Raw genomic sequence first — 20,915 nt, 5'->3', positions numbered from 1 at the left:
AATCAATCTCAAATGAAATGCATATTCAGCCCTGCCCCTGCTTTTGCTTGTGAACTCCTGGGTGGAGTACAAGATTAAACAATACTGCAAGTCAATAAAAGGGGTTGACACTGAGTCAGAAAAAGGGTAAGCAGGAGGAAAGTCATGTGGTCATTTTGTAATATCAACTTGCTCGTGTACTTCATGTTGTTGTATTCCTACTTTTCTTCTGCTGTGTCCTCCCCTCTTTATTCCACCTCCTGCCAGTTACAGGGACAGTTTCACCTAAATGGGATGCACAAGGCTGGAGATGTGGTTCTGGGTGGGGTGTTTGAGATCCACTTCTTTGCTGTCTTTCCTGACCAGTCTTTTATCTCAGAGCCACAAGAGCCTACCTGCCATGGGTGAGTATTTCAGGGAAACAGCAAAAAGCAGGAACTAGGGGAAATCAATCCCATTAGTACACTGTATTAATATAATAGGATATTACTCTGACAGAATTACATATAATAATAATTGTTTAAAATAAAAAATCAGTAACTGTGCAACATGTATATATCAGCACAGTTACTGTATCATGTTGTATTTTCCAACAGTGGTATTTTTGTGTTAGTTTTGATGTTCTAGGATTCAGGCAGGCTCAGACCATGGCCTTTGCTATTGATGAGATCAACAGAAACTCCAACCTGCTACCTAATGTGACTCTTGGATACAGTCTTTACGATAACTGCGTCCAACTAGGAATTGGGTTCCGTGCAGCGTTGTCATTAGCCAGTGGTCAAGAGGAGAAGGTTGTATTAGACAAGACCTGTGTAGGAACCCCTCCAATTCTAGGGATTGTGGGTGATTCTTCCTCTACCCGTTCTATTGCCATCTCCACTGTCTATGGTTTGTATAGAGTACCTCTGGTAAGTTTTCTGCCATGATTCTTTTGAATCATTTTTGATTTAAATGTCACTTGTAAATTTAAATGTCACTTGTAAACATGAACTTATCACCCTTGAAAAGTTGAAAAAACTGGAAAAAGGTTTTGAATGCTTTTAAAATGTGCAGTCTATGTTTGTTACAGGTGAGTTATTTTGCCACATGTTCGTGCCTGAGTGACCGGCATAAATTTCCATCCTTCTTTAGGACCATTCCAAGTGATGCTTTCCAGGTGACTATCAATCAGCAAAATAAAAATGGATAAAAAGCATCTGCACTCAAACATTTCTAAGAAAGAACATACTGCAATAAAAATTTTTTGTGTAATATCTGTCACATTCTGTGTGCCGTTGATGGAGCTGTTTGGCAAGCCGAAATGCAATAATTAAACATGGTCGATTGTGGAACTTGTTTAGCATGTTCCCAATGAAAGAGTATTAAAGCCTTTGCACTAATTCCTTTACTCTGTATTTACTTAGGTGCGTGCTATGATTCAGATTCTCAGCCACTTTGGCTGGACTTGGACAGGTCTGCTGGTCAGTGACGATGACTATGGACTCCACGCTGCCCGAACCTTCCAATCTGACCTGGTTCAGACTGGTGGAGGTTGTCTGGCCTACTTAGAGGTTTTGCCATGGGGCAACGACCAAGCTGAACTAAGGAGGATTGTGGATGTGATGAGGAAATCTACAGCTCGTGTGGTCATTGTGTTTGCACATGAGAGTCACATGATTAACCTCATGGAAGAGGTTGTGCTTGAAATACAACTTTATATAATCTTACAACTTAATGTTTAAGTTTCAAACTGAAAGTTAAGATATAATATTGTCCTGTAACAAATAGATTTAATTAAATAATCACACCTCTTATTTGTTAAAGGCGCTGTTAGCAGGGTTTTAGAGTGAGATTGCGAACTTAGACAAATTACACTGACCTCCAGTTATGATGACATGAATTTCTTTGTTCATAATACTGTGTAGAACACAGAAATAAGAGACGACATCAACCATGTCATGACATTACGAATTCATATTTTTTATATAATGCAATGCACAGGTGGTGAGGCAGAATGTGACAGGCCTGCAGTGGATAGCCAGTGAAGCCTGGACATCAGCTGCTGTGCTGCAGACCCCCCACCTAATGCCATACTTGGGTGGCACTCTGGGCATTGCCATCCGTCGAGGAGAAATACCAGGGTTCAGGGACTTCCTGTTACAAATACGTCCTGACCTACAACACAACAACAGCTATGGAAATAGCATTGTGAGTTAAACCTTGCAATCCAATCTGTTATTTGTAAGAGACATGAAAAATAAAACAGTATATTGTCATTATTTATAACACATCATTTTGAATACATTTCAGGTAAATCAGTTTTGGGAAGACACATTTCAGTGTAGATTTGCACCACCTCCAACAGGTTGGGTGGAAGCTGGAGGAGCACTATGCACTGGAAATGAAGATCTAGAGAATGTGGAGACTGAGTTCTTGGACATTTCCAACCTCAGGCCAGAGTATAACGTGTACAAGGCTGTGTATGCCTTGGCGTTTGCTCTTGATGACATGCTGCAGTGTGAGCCTGGGAGAGGGCCTTTCAGCGGACACAGCTGTGGCAATTTGCAAAGACTGGAGCCATGGCAGGTGTGATATCAGTTTACACTCCACCTGTTTATGTGACTATATCATATTCTCTAATATGTTTTGCAGAGTAGCATTTAGGGTATAGGATTACAAAGCTTTGTGATTACTAATCTTAATGCATAGCAGACAGCTGGAAGGATTTTCCCCAACCGCTAGGTGACCGCAGTGGATAGTATTCAGGTCAGAGACAACAATGTCTTGTCACTGGGTATACAGTATTATCAGTGATTTGACTTCACTAAAAATGCTTTGTTGGAATTGTTAATATTTTCATGCGTTTATAATTGCAGTATGCAGTCTGATTATTGAATGTGCCGCTGTGCTCACCATGGTCATGTCGATTTCTTTTTTCTCTGTCCTTATTGGTTTTCCTCTATCTCTTATTCTGATATTCACAGCTTGTGTATTACTTGGAAAAAGTCAACTTCACGACACCATTTGGTGATCAAGTGTCATTTGATGAGAATGGTGATGCCTTACCAATATATGATATTATGAACTGGCTGTGGCTCCCTGATGGAACAACTAAAGTACAGAATGTGGGTGCAGTTAAAGAGTCGGTCAAAGATGAAGAACTCATACTTGATGAAGACAAAATCTTCTGGAACTTTGAATCTAAACAGGTTACTTCTGATTTTTCAGACATTTTGTGTGCCAACGATATGTCAATATATCGGTGTAAAGTTATGTGAACTAAAAGATATTAGTTTTTCTCCCTTCAGCCACCCCAGTCAGTTTGCAGCGAGAGCTGTCTTCCAGGTACCCGCATGGCCAGAAAGAAGGGGGAACCAGAGTGCTGTTTTGAATGCATCCCTTGTTCTGAGGGAAAGATCAGCAACAGCACTGGTAGGTATTCAGTTTTAAACATTGCAGTTTGGAGATAAAATACAAGCATTAATGATAAAACATATGGCCTATTTTCATAGACTCCATGGAGTGCACCAGTTGTCCAGAGGATTTCTGGTCCAATGCCCAACGTGATCACTGTGTTCCTAAGAAAACTGAGTTCCTCTCCTATCAAGAGCCTCTGGGTATCTGCTTGACAACGATATCATTGCTGGGCACATTTATCTGTACTGTTGTCCTGGGGATCTTTATCTATTATCGCAGTACACCTATTGTACGCGCCAACAATTCAGAGTTAAGTTTCCATCTATTGTTGTCACTTAAACTATGTTTCCTGTGTTCCCTGCTGTTTATTGGCCGTCCCAGGCTGTGGACATGCCAGCTGAGACATGCAGCATTTGGGATCAGCTTTGTACTTTGTGTCTCATGCATCCTGGTAAAAACTATGGTGGTTTTGGCGGTGTTTAGGGCCTCTAAGCCAGAAGGTGGAGACAGTCTGAAGTGGTTTGGTGTTTTGCAGCAGAGAGGGACAGTTCTGGTTCTTACTTCTATTCAGGCAGCAATCTGCACTGCCTGGCTTGTCTCTGCCTCACCAGCTCCTCATAAAAACACTCAATACCACAATGACAAGATAGTTTATGAGTGTGTAGTTGGGTCCACAGTGGGGTTTGTTGTGTTACTTGGCTATATTGGCTTGCTGGCTATTCTCAGCTTCCTGTTAGCGTTTCTGGCAAGGAATCTTCCAGATAGTTTTAATGAGGCTAAACTCATCACTTTCAGCATGTTGATCTTCTGTGCTGTGTGGGTTGCCTTTGTTCCTGCTTATATCAGCTCACCAGGCAAATATGCAGATGCATTGGAGGTATTTGCCATCCTGGCCTCCAGTTTTGGCCTTTTAGTGGCACTGTTTGGACCCAAATGTTACATAATCCTGTTGAGACCTGAGAGAAACACAAAGAAAGCAATCATGGGTCGGGGCATTGGGTCATAAAACCTGCACTTATTTTCATATGACAGAATTAAAAAACAATTTGTACTAAACAAAAATACAAGTAAAAAAAATAGGTTGATAGTAATTGAGAAAACAGGGCTGATGACAAATAACTTGGATCGTATTTGTGAGAATGCTTAAGTACAACAATTTATTCTATATTTTCAAGAATGCAGTTGAAGTACAAAGTACTTGCACTTTAAATGCCTTCATTGCCCATGTCTTTTAATGGTGTAAGTTAACGTTACACCTGATTCAAATATATGTTACTTCCCAGGATAAAATATGCAGACTATGTGGGTTTATCCGACATTTTTATGTCCATGTATTTTGACCTGTTTGGAACTGATGTGGACTTAAAGACACACTTACCAGTTTGTATTGTGCCCCCAAATTCAAAAAGCTCTTCTTAGATCTTCAAAGAAGCAATAATTAATGACTCTCTGAGTATAAAGGAATTGCAGGTAACATTGATCGATTTTTACAGTAGGCCTTCCAAATAGGACTACAAGCATCTGAGATGAAAGCTGACTGTGATAGCATTTGCATATTCTGACTATGCAGAGCCTCAAACTTCCACTAAGTTAGTGACTTTAGTAATGGCACTGTTACAAGTTTAGAAGGCTCTCCTTAACACCATAGAACTAGGGTTATAATGTATGAACTTTGCTCTTTAACACCAACTATGCTGTTTCTACTAATGCTGTTATTTTATCTTTTTAATATTATCAATATTATATCTGATATCAGTTATTAGGCTTGTTATCCATATCATAGAACTTCACCATCAGTTTAAAGCATCAAAAAGCACAGAAGCGCACACATGTTGATCAACAGTGGGCGAATATTCCATAATTTCCACAAACATAGCCACTGTGCTTTTTATTTTCAAATAAGTCAATGACTGGGTGCCCAGATAGCACAGTTGGTAGAGAGGGCGCCCACATATAGAGGTTTATTCCTTGACGCAGTGGTCCTGGGTTCAACTCCGACCTACGCCCCTTTGCTGCATGTCATTCCCTGTCTCTCTCCCCTTTCGTTTCTTCAGCTGTCCTGTCAATAAAGGCCTAAAAATGCCCAAAAAGTAATCTTAAAAAATATATATAACTCAATGACTGTATTATTGCTTTGCAGATGTATAAAACAATTCTCATGCAACAACGAGTTAAGTAGCTGGGGTGATGGAACAGATGTTTCTCCCTTAGAAGGTTTATATCCTTCCACCAGCATTTGAATTTTAATGTGAACTGGCACTGCCAGCAACTTACAAAGTGTTGAAGTGGTATGAAATGAATGCACTGGGAAAGGTTAAAGACAGGAAAATTTGCATTGTTCTGGATGAAATCCCATTTTTAATTCAATGAAATATTGTGTCATCAAATGAGTTGCTCGAAAAATTCAAATAATTCAAAACTGCACTGTATTTCATTATTTTCTTTTGTTGCAGTTCATTGAGCCCACATGGCTACTGTACTACCTAGTATTTGTATTCCTGATATTGATCACATAACATGTCTGCAGGTATCAGGTACAGATACTGATACTTTACATTGATAAAAACCTGGAATGTACATCCATTGTACAATCTCAAAAATCCCAACCTAGCCCAGTACAAACAACATTTAACACAAAACAAGAGCCTGATTTCACTCTGGGATTTCTAAAATTTACAACACAGACAACAGGGGCGGGGCTAGAAAGGGGGTACGGGGGGGGGGGGGGGGGGACGGGGTGGCACCGGTCCTCCCTGAAATTTGATTCGGCCCCCCTGGTCCACCGCCCCCCCAACCCAATTTTCCCAACCCTTGTCACATGACCAATTAATGTTTCCATGATGACTATCCAAAATTCTGATAAAATGGAACCAGCCCTGGAATTGTTTTTTTAGAATAGTGGCAGAATGAGCCTATAGCAAATGTGTCTTGTATTCGGAAATACAATTTGTTTAAATTAAAACATATTAAACTAATAATGAATGTATTGTTTCATTTAGCAGAATTACATTATGTTGTTCTATCCTATCCAATATTTCCTATATTTCTAAACATATTTTCTATGCTGTATTTTATCGCTCTTGACAGACAAGAATTCAAAATAAACATTTTTTGATTCCATCAAAGGTTTAATATCTTCAGCAGTTATAGATAGGGCCTTCAGGCAATGTACAGATACAAAATTAACAACAATAGTTACTGGGCCATTATATATGTCCTATTTTTGGAAAATCAAAACTATAAAGTAACTTTTTTATTTCCATGATACAATACTGAATAAATATAATATACATGCATGCAAATTGAAAAGGAAGGAAAACTAAGAGGACCTAAACAATGGATAGTGATTAACTAAAATGTTCATTTATCTATTTTATCTGGCCATCAGGTATTTCTTAGTGTTTTTCTCAGGCCTCAAGAGAATGATGAAACATTTGGGGGCAAAAATGCAGAGCAATAAACCATAGCTAGAGGCCAGGATTGCAAAAACCTCCACAGCAACAGCGTATCTCCCAGGAGAGCTAACATAAGCAGGGACAAAGGCCACCCAGACAGCACAGAATATCAGCATGCTGAAGGTGATCAGTTTGGCCTCATTGAAGTTATCAGGGAGTTTCCGAGCAAGAAAAGCCAAGAATAGGCAGGTGCAGGCCAACAAACCAATGTAACCTAGAACCAGAGAGAAGCCCATCACAGAGGACATGGCGCACCCCAGGGTGACCTTTGACCCCTGAAAACCCAGATCACGTTGAGGCACAGGGGGGCTGAGGGACAGCCATGTGACACAGATGATAATCTGGATAAAAATAAAATGTAATTAAATTGATGGGAAATATAGTATACCATAAGTTATGTAAATATTTATGAAATGAAAAGTGCATCTGTACCTGGATACAAGTAAGAAGGAAAACACTTCCTCTCTGTTGGCCTGGACCAAACCACCTAATCAAGGCTTCAGCACCAGGCCGAGCTGAGCGGAAAGCTGCCAGAACTACTATGGTCTTCACTTGGAGGCAACCGACAAGCCCAGACTGATGGACGACCAATGAACACCAGTGAGCACAGGAAGCAGAGCTTCAGCGACAGGAGAAGCAGGAAGCTCAGTTCCGAATTGTTGGCTCGAACCTGAATATTAAAAGTTGTATGAGAAATAAAGACAAGCACATTAACAGCTATATAGGAAATTATTCAGATTAACTTAATATGTTATCCACTTGTGTTGTAGTCCATTTAAAAAAATCATGGTAGTGAATAAAATGAAACAGATTCAACCATAAACATCTGCAACTGCACAACAATGACAATGTACAGTATTGGTTTGTTGGCATTATTCTAGATTCTCACCATAGGTGTTTGACGGTAGCAGAGAAACACCACAAATACAGCTGTTGTCACCACAGTACCAGACACAGCTGCTGTAGACAGAGTAATGCCCAAAGTTTCATTAAATGAAAGGAAGTCCAGCTGGTGAGGGATGCAGGCAGTTCGTTTAGCATTGGACCAAAACTCTAATGGACAACGCTCACAGTGAAGGGAATCTGGGAGAAGAAAGGAGAGTAAAAAGAAAGGGGGCTTAAAGCAGGCAGCTTCAGGAGTCAGGGATACTGCATTGTGGTAGCTAGGGGGCATGAGTTTCAGATGTTTTAGATTGTAATTTCCTCACCAGTTTGATTGCTAATCGCCCCATCTGCACATGGAATACAATCAAAGCAGCAGAGAGGTTCTCCTTTCCTGCTGGCCTTTCGGGTGCCTGGGGGGCAGCTCTCACTGCACACTGAAGTAGGCACCTAAACAACAAGTAAAACCACTTTCTCAAGTAGATAATGTCTTGTAAATCACAGTAAATATTTAATTCAATAGATCTTTTGGCATTGGCCTGCATCAATATCCCAGTTCCTGTTCAACCACCTGATTGGATCCGGTGCTCCACATAACAGCTGACTGGTTGAGGTGGAGGTCAAACCCGTCCACACGACCAATCAAAACAAGTTTGAGTGACCCCTCAGGGGTGTTCTGCCAGTTGACAAGGTCATACTTTGCTGGAATGTCACCCTCTTGGAAATAAAACATTTCACCCTGTGGCGTTGTGAAGTTCACATTGTTCAAGTGCTGCAACAGCTGAAATCATTGAAAATGCTCACATTGTAACTGACAGAGCCTGTACAAAAAATGCTTGTGACAAATGTAGTTTCTGGAGGTTAAATTTTTAAAGCATAAATGTTAGATCTTTCAGGGGAAGGGTGATTATCATGTTTACCTCTATGGATTTGATATGTTTTGGAGAAGAGCAGATGGAGCTGTTGTTTCCGTGTGAGCTGTCTGTGTCGGGGCAGGAGAGAAGGCTGTGAAGGGCGTGGGCTGCAGCATAAACAGCAAGGTAGACATTATATGTCACCCTTAGCTGAGAGACGTCAGTGAACTGATTCTGTACTCCTTCTAGGGACTCTGTGCCTCTGCAGGGGGATAGTGAAGCTCTCTGAAGAGTTTTCGCAGGAGTTGAAGTAGAAATATTTAATGGATGGCTAGACCTTTGTGAAGGCATTACAGATGTGAAGGATGGAGAGGAATGTGAAAAGAGAGGCGCTGCCCCAAGACTGCATCCAAATTCAGCTTCCCACAATTCTCTTAAGAACTCATCATCAGGTTGATAAATTGGGTGCAAACCTCTGATATAATTTTCAAATCCAGAAACAGCTGAACTGCTAATTGCAACACCAAGAACACCTTTTGCCACTTTACTTGTGACTACATTTTGGAGAAGATCACCACTTGTGCTCCAAGCCTCACTGGCCAGAAACTGTCTGTCAGTCACCTAGTGAAATCAAGAAGACACAATCAAGTTAAAATGATTTATAAAAAGCTGTGATGTTTTTTTAATAATATGTCTCAGTTCTGTATTGGATTTACTATATTTAATACACAATTGTATTTCATTTACTCACATTTATCTTGGAGAGTTGCAGGAACAGTTCCATCACATCTGTGTACCAGGTAAAGATCAGAATCACTTTTGCAGTCGAGGCCTGAATTGTGAGGGCTGCTCGTCTGGCATCACTCACAATGTTTTCCCCTTGGAGAATCTCTACAAATGCCAGACACACTCCTGCCCCCTGAGTCTCCTCCTGAAATACCTGACATATACAGTTGAAAGGAGCAAAAATATTAGATGAATCGAAAAGTAGGCTATTCAAATATTGTATTTATGAGTACATATTTTCATGGATAATATAAATGTTCTCTAGCCACATAACAAATGAAAACACCTTTAATGCAACATGGCCATAATCTGTGTTTTCCACCACTGCCCCAATCCAGGTCCAATTAAAGCGCATGGCAAGCTGAGCAATGGCCCGGGCTTGGTAAATATCACTGGGTATGGTCCTGAAGAAGTTAGGAAATTGAAGCCTGTTACTTAGACAGGGACAGCTTGCCAGGTAGCTAATCTGAAAGACACAAAATGTTACATAATTTATTGTGTTATCCATTTCTTTCTCAACAGAGGCAGATGTGTTCATAATGATTTCCATCCCGATTTTTTCTCTTCATCCCCAAAAGTTGTTATGTTGTTTCCCTGCCCAAAGAAAAAAAAGTCTCTCCCAGAGAGCAAAACAAAAACAATGTCTTGGGTAAAACGATATTGAAGTAAAATGTGGCACCAGCTCCCTAAAAAAAAGGAGAAACAAGTTACAGTATAGTCTTTGTGATGTATTCAAAACCAAACTTACTACAGGTACAGAGAGTGGGCCCAAGATTCTGGACAGTATCTTGGCTTCTTGGGATGAAGCACCACCGATGATCAAGGGAATAGGGTGATCACCTGATGACAGCATTAAAAGATTAAATCAAGGGTTTGTTACTCCTAAAATAATGTTTCCGGAACAAAAGAAGCTTTTTTTGCTTTTTTTTTTTGCTGTCATGATTTCATGTGGTTATAAATCACATAGGACAGAGTACAAACTACCTCTTCTTTCTCCAATTCCCTCTCCATACCCAGCAGAATAGTCTGGAGGGTCTGTTGAATTACAGCTCGCGCTTTCTCCTCCAACCAGTGACAGTGCTGCCTGGAGACCCCATGGCGGTCGACCACTGCTATCAAAAATATAGTAGCCCAGCTTCACACCTGGCAGCAAGGTTGTACTGTGATTGATTTCCTCCAGCGCAAACACCATAGCGTAAATATATTGTAATGGAACATGTTCTAAACTGAGACCACAGGAGAGAAGGATTGGGAGAAATATCAGGCAAAATTGGATTATGTAAAGCCACCAGTGCTAATCTAGATTCTGATGTTTTGTCATGTAAAAGAAAAAAAAGTAAGCACAGCAATTAGTACAGTTCACAGTTTTACCCAGTGCAAGGCTTGTTGTGCGGCAGCTGAGTGAAGTCATTGTCTATAGCTGGAGTTTGGTTATGAAGATTAAAGAGCCCACCAATAACTACATCTCCATCCTGAAACAGACCCTGGTTGCTGGGTGTACCCCAACGAGAACAAGACACTGTGTGAACCACCCGTAACCCCACCCTGAGCCCCAGCTGTCTGCCCACAAGCCCCACAAGGAGCAGGGATGGGGCTGAGGAGGGCCACAGAGTGAAGAGCCAGGAGAACCAAGACATGGATGGAGCTGTTCTGGACACTTTAAATATGTACAATACACTCAGTTAGGTGTCTCAAAAGCAGTGCATTCAATAGCTATAAACAGTTGTGCAATCAAAAAGTCAAATCAGATCAAATCCCTTTGAATGTAGAAGAACAAAAGTTAATATTTCTTAAGACATCAACCTGTAGAGCAAAACAACAATTTGAAGTTCAAAATGCATATTTTCATACGCTAGATATAACTTGCATTGGCAACTGACACGGTATCTAAACTGTGACATACCCCCCTCCTTTGAACGTTTGAACTGTTGATGTAGATATTTATAATACATGTAAAGCCTTTTTGCAACCAAGTAAACAGGATGGCACACAACCCCAAATCACTCCTCCCAAGAGTGACATTAAAACAACAGCATGATTGCAAATGATTAGTGTTTGTGTATGTAGGTAGAAGTGCAAAGTGTGTGTACATGCAAGCCAATATGTTAGTTTTTCCTTTATTAAATTGAGTTTTTCAGTACTTTTTCTTACATGCAGGATCAAACTTCTTTTTTTCATATTTGGTTCAAATAGGCCGGACTGGTGTACAGCAGTTCCTGCTGACCTTAGCTTTATTGATGAGACAGGCATGATGAGACAAACATGTTGCACTAATGCACATTCCAAGCAAAACTTATAAGGATCACACAGATACCCCTTTTTGAAGGGGTACATGTAAGGCTATGCTATAAAAGCGGGCCTTATGAATATGAATAACTGTTTCATTAAATGATATTCAATTAAGGAAATACACTGTCAGTGCATAGATATAACAACTAGATATCTGTCATGACATTGGGACATTAGCTCAGTGGAAAATGACTTGCATTCAAAACTACAAATGATCAGTTTCAGCCCATATCCTTGTTTATCATCATGCCAAGTCTGTCTGAACCATTGGCACAAGCCTTTCTCCATAATCCAGATTTCTTCCCCATTGCTAAAAAAAAACTATTTGTATAATGAGGACATCCATCTAACAGGGCTTTTAGAGTTTAATATTTTAGCTCTTTTTTGGTGAAAATCATTTTTATGGCTCTCAAAAAACAGCTACTGAGTCTGTGCCAATTCCCTCAGATCAAATTAAATTCAGTTCAGTTCAATCTTTATTGTCCTGCATGGGAAATTTGAATTTCAGGGTGGCAAAAACAGTCAACTTACATTACAGGTATTACCTATTTAGGGATAAAACCTTATTAGTAAGGCCAGTTTTTCTAAAACACGAGCATGTTGTTGACCTTTAAGCAAGACTTTTACTAATAAAGATGAATAGAGATACATTTTTTTCCTGTTCCTCATTATTTATATAACTTCAAAGAACTGGATCATTTGGAAAGGAAAAAGCCAAAGCCCAGGGTTTGTTTTCTATAGCAACCGAGACATCATGTTTTAAAATGTTTGATTTATTTTGATGTGCATTTTAAATGAGAGGTTAAAGTCCTCAAAACCATCCTTCTCTTCCCGAGGTATTTCCTCTAATGTCGTAAGAAATCCAAAATTAAATGAGTCAGCAATACTACTAATAATAAAATGATAAAGTCCCATGGAATCTCTCGTGCTCTTACCACCATTTTATTACTCTCCCTATAATATACTTCACTTTGGTGATTCTAAACTGATCTCCTCAAAATGGCATTTCTGTAAATCATTTTTGAAGTGCATCAATGAAAACTCAACTCAAAATAAATGTTCATGGCACACCCTGTGATGCAAATAGTTGCATTCCCATAAACAAAACAGAAACACAACCTTGAGATGTTTTTATTTATGTTTAATAATGTTTCTGTGTACCAGGTTTGTTACATTAGTAATACTAGTTAGTTAGTTAGTTATAATTAGTTGTAAGTATTGAAGTAAAATATGTTTTCAGTTCTATTTTTAACTATTCAGTTGTTTGTGTGAATACACCTGACATTTTTGGTCAAACAAACTAATAAAATAGTAGCTAGTCTTATTTAAATTAAACAAATGCAGGCAGATTGATAAGGAAATAATGAATTAGGTGCATTCTTAATATTCTCCGCTACCTGGCCATTAGGTGTTTCCTAGTATTTTTATCTGGCCTCAAAAAATGATGAAACACTTTGGAGCAAAGATACAGAAAAGTAAACCATAGCTAGAGGCGAGAATTGCAAAAATCTCCACAGCAACAGCATATTTTCCAGGAGAGCTAACATAAGCAGGAACAAAAGCTATCCAAACAGCACAGAATATCAGCATGCTGAAGGTGATCAGTTTGGCCTCATTGAAGTTGTCAGGGAGTTTCCGAGCAAGAAAGGCCAAAAGGAGACAGGTGCAGGCCAGCAGGCCAATGTAACCCAGAACCAGAGAGAAGCCCACCACAGAGGACATGGCGCACTTGAGGGTGACCTTTAACCCTGGGATATCCAAGTCAGCTTGAGGCACAGGGGGGCTGAGCGATAGCCAAATAAGACAAATGAAAACCTTGATGAAAAAAAAACGTTAAACAATGTCAGCTTAGTGTAAGTAAATGCTGTATTAATTTTGTTATTAAAAAGTGATTCTGCAACTCTGACCTGTAAACAGGAAAAGAGGCAAACACTTCCTCTCTGTTGGCCTGGACCAAACCACTTCATCAAGGCTTCAGCACCAGGCCGAGCTGAGCGGAAAGCTGCCAGAACTACTATGGTCTTCACTTGGAGGCAGGAAACACAAAGTACAAAGCTGATCCCAAAAGCTGCCTGCTGGAACCGACAAGTCCAGACTGATGGACGACCAATGAACACCAGTGAGCACAGGAAGCAGAGCTTCAGCGACAGGAGAAGCAGGAAGCTCAGTTCTGAATTGTTGGCTCGTACCTGCAAATGAGAATTGGGATTAAATTGGTATTGAAACGACAAGCACAACAACCCAATATGGATTAATTCTGATTATTTTCAACAAATATAATTTAATATGGTCTAATGCCAGAATTCTATTTTGTCCGAGTAATTAACCTAAACAACTACAAACAAAAAATGAGTTGTAGAAAATGAACTTTAGTTTTAATTACATTACTCTGGGTTCTTACCATAGGTGTTTGACGATAGTAAAGAAAAACTACAAATACAGCTGTTGTCACCACAGTACCAGACACAGCTGCTGTAGTCAGGGCAATGCCCAAAGTTTCACTAAAGGAAAGGAAGTCCAGCTGGCGAGGGATGCAGGCAGTTCGTTTAGCATTGGACCAAAACTCTAATGGACAACGCTCACAGTGAAGGGAACCTGGGAGAGGAAGACATACCAAAAAGGGCCATAGGAAAAAACTGGGGACACTGTAGATGATATGAAAGTTATACAAGTCAGTAATATCTTATGTGGTAATTTTCCTCACCAGTTTGATTGCTAATCTCCCCATCAGCACATGGGATACAGTCAAAGCAGCAGAGAGGTTCTCCTTTCCTGCTGGCCTCTCGGGTGCCTGGGGGGCAGCTCTCACTGCACACTGAAGTAGGCACCTAAACAGCAAGTAAAACCATAATGTCTTGTGAAGCACAGTAAATATTAATTCAATAGACCTTTTGGCAATGACATGAATCAATATTGTTTCTTTTTATCCACCTGATTGGATCCGGTGCTCCACTGAATAGCTGACTCGTTTAGTTGGAGGTCAAACCCGTCCACACGACCAATCAAAACAAGTTTGAGTGACCCCTCAGGGGTGTTCTGCCAGTTGAGAAGGTCGTACTTTGCTGGAGTGTCGTCGTCTTGGAAATAAAACATTTCACCCTGTGGCGTTGTGAAGTTCACGTTGTTTAAGTGCCGCAACAGCTAAGAAGATCAACAATGTAGTAAATCTTTTTGTAAATCTAAATGTAGATTAAGCAGTTGCATTTGTCACATAAAAAATTGCACTAGTACTGTTAACGTCCCTATTAAATTGTGTGGTGTTGAACTAGACATACTGGTGTTTACCTCTATGGGTTTGATGTTTTTTGGAGAAGAGCAGGTTGAGCTGTTGTTTTCAGGTGAGCTGTTTCTTACGGGGCAGAGAAGGCTGTGAAGGGCGTGGGCTGCAGCATAAACAGCAAGGTAGACATTATATGTCACTCTGAGCTGAGAGGTATCAGTGAAGTGATTCTGCACTCCCTCCAGGGACTCTGTGCCACTGCAGGGTTGTTGAGAAGTTTTTTGAAGCAACCTGTCTGACTGAGACAGTAGTGAAGAGGCATATGTGGAGAATTGTGTGGCCCCAGGACTACAACTAAACATCTTTTCCCAGAATTCTCTTAAGAACGTATTGTCGAGATGACGAGATGGGTTCAAACTTCTGATATAATTTTCAAATCCAGGTATAGCTCTACTTCGAATGGCCACACCAAGCACACCCCTTGCCACTACAGAAGTGAGGGGATCTTGGAGAAGATCACCACTTGTGCTCCACGCCTCACTGGCCACAAACTGTTTGTCAGTCACCTAGTGATAGCAACACAACAAAATCAAAAGATAACTTTAAATAGCTATTATGTTTTTTTTTTAATAAGATCAGTTCGGTTATTATTTATAAATTAAATACCCAATTGTATTCCATTTTCTCACATTTATCTTGGAGAGTTGCAGGAACAGTTCCCTCACATCTGTGTACCAGGTAAAGATTAGAATCACTTTTGCAGTCGACGCCTGAATTGTGAGGGCTGCTCGTCTGGCATCACTCACAATGTTTTCCCTTTGGAGAGTCTCTATAAATGCCAGACATACCCCTGCCTCCTGAGTCTCCTCCTGAAATAACTGACATAAAAAGTTGAAAGGAGCAAAAAGATTAGCTGAATGAAAAATATTCAAATGTATTCATGTATATCTTGTATAGAGTGCATAGCAATGCAGCGCAAATGGAAACACCTTTATTGCCACATGGCCATAATCGTTGTTTACTACCACAGCCCCAATCCAGGTCCAATTGAATCGTATGGCAAGCTGGGCAATGGCCCAGGCTTGGTAAATATCACTGGGCATGGTCCTGAAGAAGTTAGGATACTGGCGCCGGTCACTCAGACAGGGACAGCTTGCTGTGTAACTCATCTACAGTAAAAGGCAAAAAACACATACATACTTGGATATTCTAAAATTGCATACATATTCTGAAATCTCATACACATAAAGATTGTTATAGTCTCATTTTCACCCAGTGATTGTTTTTTAAGAAGACTGTTTACTGCAGTGAACAGCAAATAGGTTCCTTTCCTTTTTACAGCAAAATGAAGGTGAGAAAACATAAATGTGCCATATGCACCAAAGTCCATCAATGGGTTAAAAAAAAAAACTAATTTTAAACCACATTATAAGTGAAAATCTGAAAGTTATTTTGAGTTTTTACTTCCCATTTTTATTTAAACATTTTTTATATATTCAAAATAAACACCAATACAATTTGGGATTTTAATGGAACCTTACTAAAGGTACAGAGAGTGGCCCCAGGGATCTGGAGAGTATCTTGGCTTCTTCGGATGAGGAACCACCAATGATCAAAGGAACAGGCTGATCACCTGATGACATTATAAGATACAATGAAATAGTCATTTGTTAGGGTTTGGTTCTGTTTCAAACACAACAATGCAGTGTGTAGGCTGTCATCAATGTATTTGCTTGGTATTAATACAGAAGTATGAACCATGCGGTTTGATATAGTACCTTTTTTTTCTCCGATTCCCTCTCCATACCCAGCAGAATAGTCTGGAGGGTCTGTTGAATTACAGCTGGCGCTGTCTCCTCCAACCAGTGACAGTGCCCCCTGCATAGCCCACAGGGATATGCCACAGCTATCACGAATATAGTAGCCCAGCTTCACCCCTGGCAGCAAGGTTGTACTGTGATTGATTTCCTCTAGCGCAAACACCATAGCATAAATATACTGTAATGGAAGATTTTCCAAACTGATACCACAGGAGAGAAGGAATGAGAAAAATATCAGTCAAAATGCTGTGAAAGTGACTGTGAAGATCTGTAATAACCCTTAAATAATATGGGTAATAATCTTTGGTCATCATTAAATAAGCAATTATAACAAAATATTTTGGACAAGAAAATGAACATGTATGTGTGAAGAAACTACCAATAGTTAACTGTCTATGGAATAGAAAAAGATACAGCTGATGAGTGCATGAATTATGCAGCATACACAGTAAAAAGTAAAATTTAGAGTTTTACCCAGTGCAAGGGTTGAAGTGAGGCAGCTGAGTGAAGTCATTGTCTATAGCTGGGGGCTTGGAATGAACATTAAAGAGCCCACCAATAACTACATCTCCATCCTGAAACAGACCCTGGTTGCTGGGTGTACCCCAACGAGAACAAGACACTGTCTGAACCACCTGTAACCCCACCCTGAGCCCCAGCTGTCTGCCCACAAGCCCAAAAAGGAGCAGGGATGGGGCTGAGGAGGGCCACAGAGTGAAGAGCCAGGAGAACCAAGACATGGATGGAGCTGTTCTGGGCACTTTAAATATGTACAATATACCCAGTTAGACGGCTTCCCATTGGCACAAAAGAGGTGTAATACAGTAAACAGTTAAAAGTAAAAGTATCTTGAATCCTTATTAATCTATCTGTAAGAAATCCACCTGTAAATCAAAATAAATTCCAGTGACAAAATGTATATTACAACAGATACAACATGCATTGACAACTGACAAGGTATGACATACTCCCCCCTCCAGCTCTGCACGACATAGATGTTGTTCTGTGTATTTATAACAGCTGTAAAGCCCATGGCGGAATGATAGTAAACAGGATGACACTGCACTAAATCACTTCTCTCAAAGGTGAGAGCAAAACAATGAGAAAATAACTGACAGCTGTGTGATACAGAAACTACAGTACTAACCTGGAGGGTAGTGACCACAGATATCCACATAGAGTTAGATTTTCTTAACATTTAACATTTAGTTGATGAAATAATACACTGTGGCTCATAAATACTAATAATAAATACTAGGCACACCTCTCAGACATTTTGAAAAAAGGTTTTTTAAAAGACTGGATTACTCATATTATAAAAGAAAGTATATATATATATATATATATATATATATATATATATTTTTTTATAGTACATATATATACAGTAAATATATATATACAGTATACAGTATATCTGGCACTGACCAAGAAAAGAGAAGTGAATGCAAAAAAAAACGTTTTTTAGTAATAATTTCACTTACCTATAGTGGTATCTAGCCATTAAGATAGTTATGATTTAATTTGTCCATGTTTGGAAATATCCAATCAACAGCAGCCTCAATCTCTTTACAAAAAGTGTACCAGTCTCTGAGACCTCACTGTGGCCTGTCATTTGGTAAACCTGTTCCAAGGAAAACTTTCCACAGCGTTCTATAATGCACGTGTTCGAGTGCCATAGAGAGAGTAAGCAATGAGGTCACAACAACCCTGTTCCAGTTTTCAAAGCACCCCACACATTTCAGGAGTACAACAACATGCACATTGGGCCTGCTGGAGCATCTTACTTTCATCTGGCCCAAACGTGGTAACTAAGACAACATGAGCAAGTCTACTGGTGCAGGCCTGTGAATTGGACAACTACAAAGAAGGAGGCCATGGCCTTGCCAGTCACCACCATTGGCCCTTCCAGCTTACAGTAGATAGAAACAAGGAAATCTGCTACATCTCAGCAAGTATAGTTCTGAGCCCTCATACACTACTTGTTTGCTAAATGTCACTGATACAAGGCTATAGGATAGTCCCTCCCCCTATATTGCCACATTGTATTCTGGTAAACTTGACATCCATCAGCCTCTGCAACACAGACCTGGAGGGCGACACCAGTGGTTCACAACCAATCATCTCTCAAACACCTAACCAGCTATGGCCTTCTGTGGTTTAACATACTGTTTAAGCACCGGCTCATCCAGAACTGTTACACCAGAAGTTAAAAGTATGTATGTGTAAAAGTAAAAGTATGTCAGAAATGAATGCAACATGGATTTAAGCACATGAACATCAGGGGGGCAGTGATTAAGGTCAGCATCAAACTCTTAGCAAACAACAACAACAATGGAAGAACGTTTGGAAAAGAGTCTAACCAAGCTTTTTGTTGCTTTTACCTTTTGTGCCCATGATCTTAAAATTCCAATAAAGTAACCTATGCGAGCGTCATCATATTCAGTTGTGTTAATGTTATGCAAAATCAGGCGTTCTCAAGGAAGATATTCAACAGCAGTCAACCAGCAATGTCTGCTCATTTGCCTTAGAGTGGATATACTTTTGAATCCTCCACACAATGTATGCAAGCAAGGATGTGAACATGCCACTTATGTCTCAGCTGCTTGTTTACTTATATACACTACTGGTCAAAAGTTTTAGAACACTCCAATTTTTCTAGTTTTTTTATTGAAATTTTATTTCATTTCAATTCCATTGAATAGCTTGAAATAGGTAAGTGGTGAACTGCCTGAGGTTAAAAAAAAGTAAGGTTACCCGAAACTGAAATGCAAACTAATGTACATTTCAGAACTTTACAAAAAGGCCTTTTTCAGGGAACAAGAAATGGGTTAACAACGTAAAGCTGTTCTGCAGTCAATGGAGGTTGATCAAGCTTTGAAAGTCGGTGCTACCAATTCCCATAGGTGTTCCAACTTGTCTGGATTACTTACAACCCCCTCTGTTTGTATAAAAGTATTGTTGGAACACACTGTGGTACCATACCCTCGTGAGCATTATTTGAACAGTATTTTACTGCAGAAAGTAGTGTGTTGCTATAAAAATGGCGGGAAAAAGGCAATTAACAATGGAAGAGAGACAGACCATCATAACACTTAAGAATGTTGGTCTTTCCTACAGAGAAATTGCGAAGAAAGTCAAGGTGTCAGTAAGTACAGTATTCTTCACCATCAAAAGGCACTTAGAAACTGAGGGAAACTCTGACAGGAAGAGGTCTGGCAGACCCAAAGCCACGACAGAATCAGAAGACAAGTTTCTAAGAGTCAACAGCTTGCGTGATAGGCGGCTCACAGGACAACAGCTTCAAGCACAGCTTAATAGTGGTCGTAATAAGCAAGTCTCAGTTTTAACTGTAAAGCAAAGACTTCGAGCTGCAGGTTTGATAGGTCGAGTTGCAGCAAGAAAGCCATTGCTAAGACGTCAGAATATGAAAAAGAGGCTTGCCTGGGCCGAGAAACATCGCCAATGGACTACTGAAGACTGGAAGAAGGTGTTATGGACTGATGAATCAAAATTCGAAATCCAAAACATAAGTCCAAGCTATGCCAGAACTACCTTTGCAAAAAAGAACAAGATGGTAAGCTTAAAAACATGGAGCGGCCAGCAAAGTCACTAGACTTAAACCCCATTGAGCTGGTTTGGGATGAACTGGACAGAAAAGTGAAAGCAAAGCAACCTACAAGTGCCACACATTTATTGGAACTTCTGCAGAGTTGCAGAGTTGGGAAGAACTTTCTGAAGACTATTTGATTTCCATTGTAGAAAGAATGCCACGAGTGTGTTCAGCTGTTATATCTGCCAAACAGGGCTACTTTGAGTTAAAAATTTAGAATACATTTTGATTCATAAATTAATTCCATTATTTCATTTTCAACTTCAATTATTTATTTGTTCTATTCTTTCATTTCAGAGTACAATAAGACATTGAACTGCATGAATTTCAATTAAAACCTGGAATAATTGGGGTGTTCTAAAACTTTTGACCAGTAGTGTATATATACAGTATAGTTTATATATATATATATATATATATATATATATAGAGAGAGAGAGAGAGAGAGAGAGAGAGAGAGAGAGAGAGAGAGAGAGAGAGAGAGAGAGAGAGAGAGAGAGAGAGAGAGGCCTGATGCCTGGTTCAAAGGCTCAAAAGGTCATCTTATCTCAGAGAACTAAATTACATCAGAATTAATTTAGAGGAGTTAAGTGAGAAGGTACTGATGAGCTGCAGGTGTGC

At 39.8% G+C, this 20,915-nt stretch overlaps 3 protein-coding genes across 3 annotated transcripts; 1 reads left to right on the top strand and 2 right to left on the bottom strand.

The window, feature by feature from the left end:
* Nucleotides 1-258: 258 nt before the first annotated feature.
* LOC114552258 (extracellular calcium-sensing receptor) lies at nt 259-4,381 on the top strand. The gene is made up of 9 exons (XM_028572924.1): nt 259-383; nt 593-887; nt 1,049-1,135; nt 1,383-1,652; nt 1,960-2,166; nt 2,269-2,544; nt 2,943-3,167; nt 3,267-3,390; nt 3,471-4,381. The coding sequence occupies exons 1-9, from the start codon at nt 274-276 to the stop codon at nt 4,379-4,381; spliced, it is 2,505 nt and encodes an 834-aa protein (XP_028428725.1). The 5' UTR covers nt 259-273.
* A 2,367-nt stretch (nt 4,382-6,748) lies between these two features.
* Nucleotides 6,749-10,989, bottom strand: LOC114552257 (extracellular calcium-sensing receptor-like). Its single transcript, XM_028572922.1, is given in 12 exon segments — nt 6,749-7,171; nt 7,263-7,392; nt 7,394-7,500; nt 7,720-7,913; nt 8,039-8,162; nt 8,284-8,493; nt 8,633-9,187; nt 9,318-9,506; nt 9,639-9,818; nt 10,110-10,192; nt 10,337-10,578; nt 10,724-10,989. Coding segments are annotated over 12 exon segments (2,703 nt in total).
* A 2,045-nt stretch (nt 10,990-13,034) lies between these two features.
* Nucleotides 13,035-18,296, bottom strand: LOC114552256 (extracellular calcium-sensing receptor-like). The gene is given in 13 exon segments (XM_028572921.1): nt 13,035-13,081; nt 13,084-13,456; nt 13,543-13,830; nt 14,043-14,236; nt 14,346-14,469; nt 14,573-14,782; nt 14,927-15,427; nt 15,551-15,739; nt 15,851-16,030; nt 16,412-16,494; nt 16,640-16,881; nt 17,156-17,378; nt 18,266-18,296. Coding segments are annotated over 13 exon segments (2,685 nt in total).
* Nucleotides 18,297-20,915: the final 2,619 nt, after the last annotated feature.

Source organism: Perca flavescens, chromosome 3 (assembly GCF_004354835.1).
Source record: "Perca flavescens isolate YP-PL-M2 chromosome 3, PFLA_1.0, whole genome shotgun sequence".
Lineage (NCBI taxonomy): Eukaryota > Metazoa > Chordata > Actinopteri > Perciformes > Percidae > Perca > Perca flavescens.
This window is presented reverse-complemented; position numbering and strand designations above follow the sequence as displayed.

Coding starts and splice junctions, on each gene's coding strand:
- LOC114552258 (XM_028572924.1), top strand. CDS start 274: ATGCACAAGGCTGGAGATGTGGTTCTGGGTGGGGTGTTTGAGATCCAC. Junction 888..1,048: donor GTTTGTATAGAGTACCTCTG/GTAAGTTTTCTG, acceptor TGTTTGTTACAG/GTGAGTTATTTTGCCACATG. Junction 3,391..3,470: donor AAAGATCAGCAACAGCACTG/GTAGGTATTCAG, acceptor CTATTTTCATAG/ACTCCATGGAGTGCACCAGT.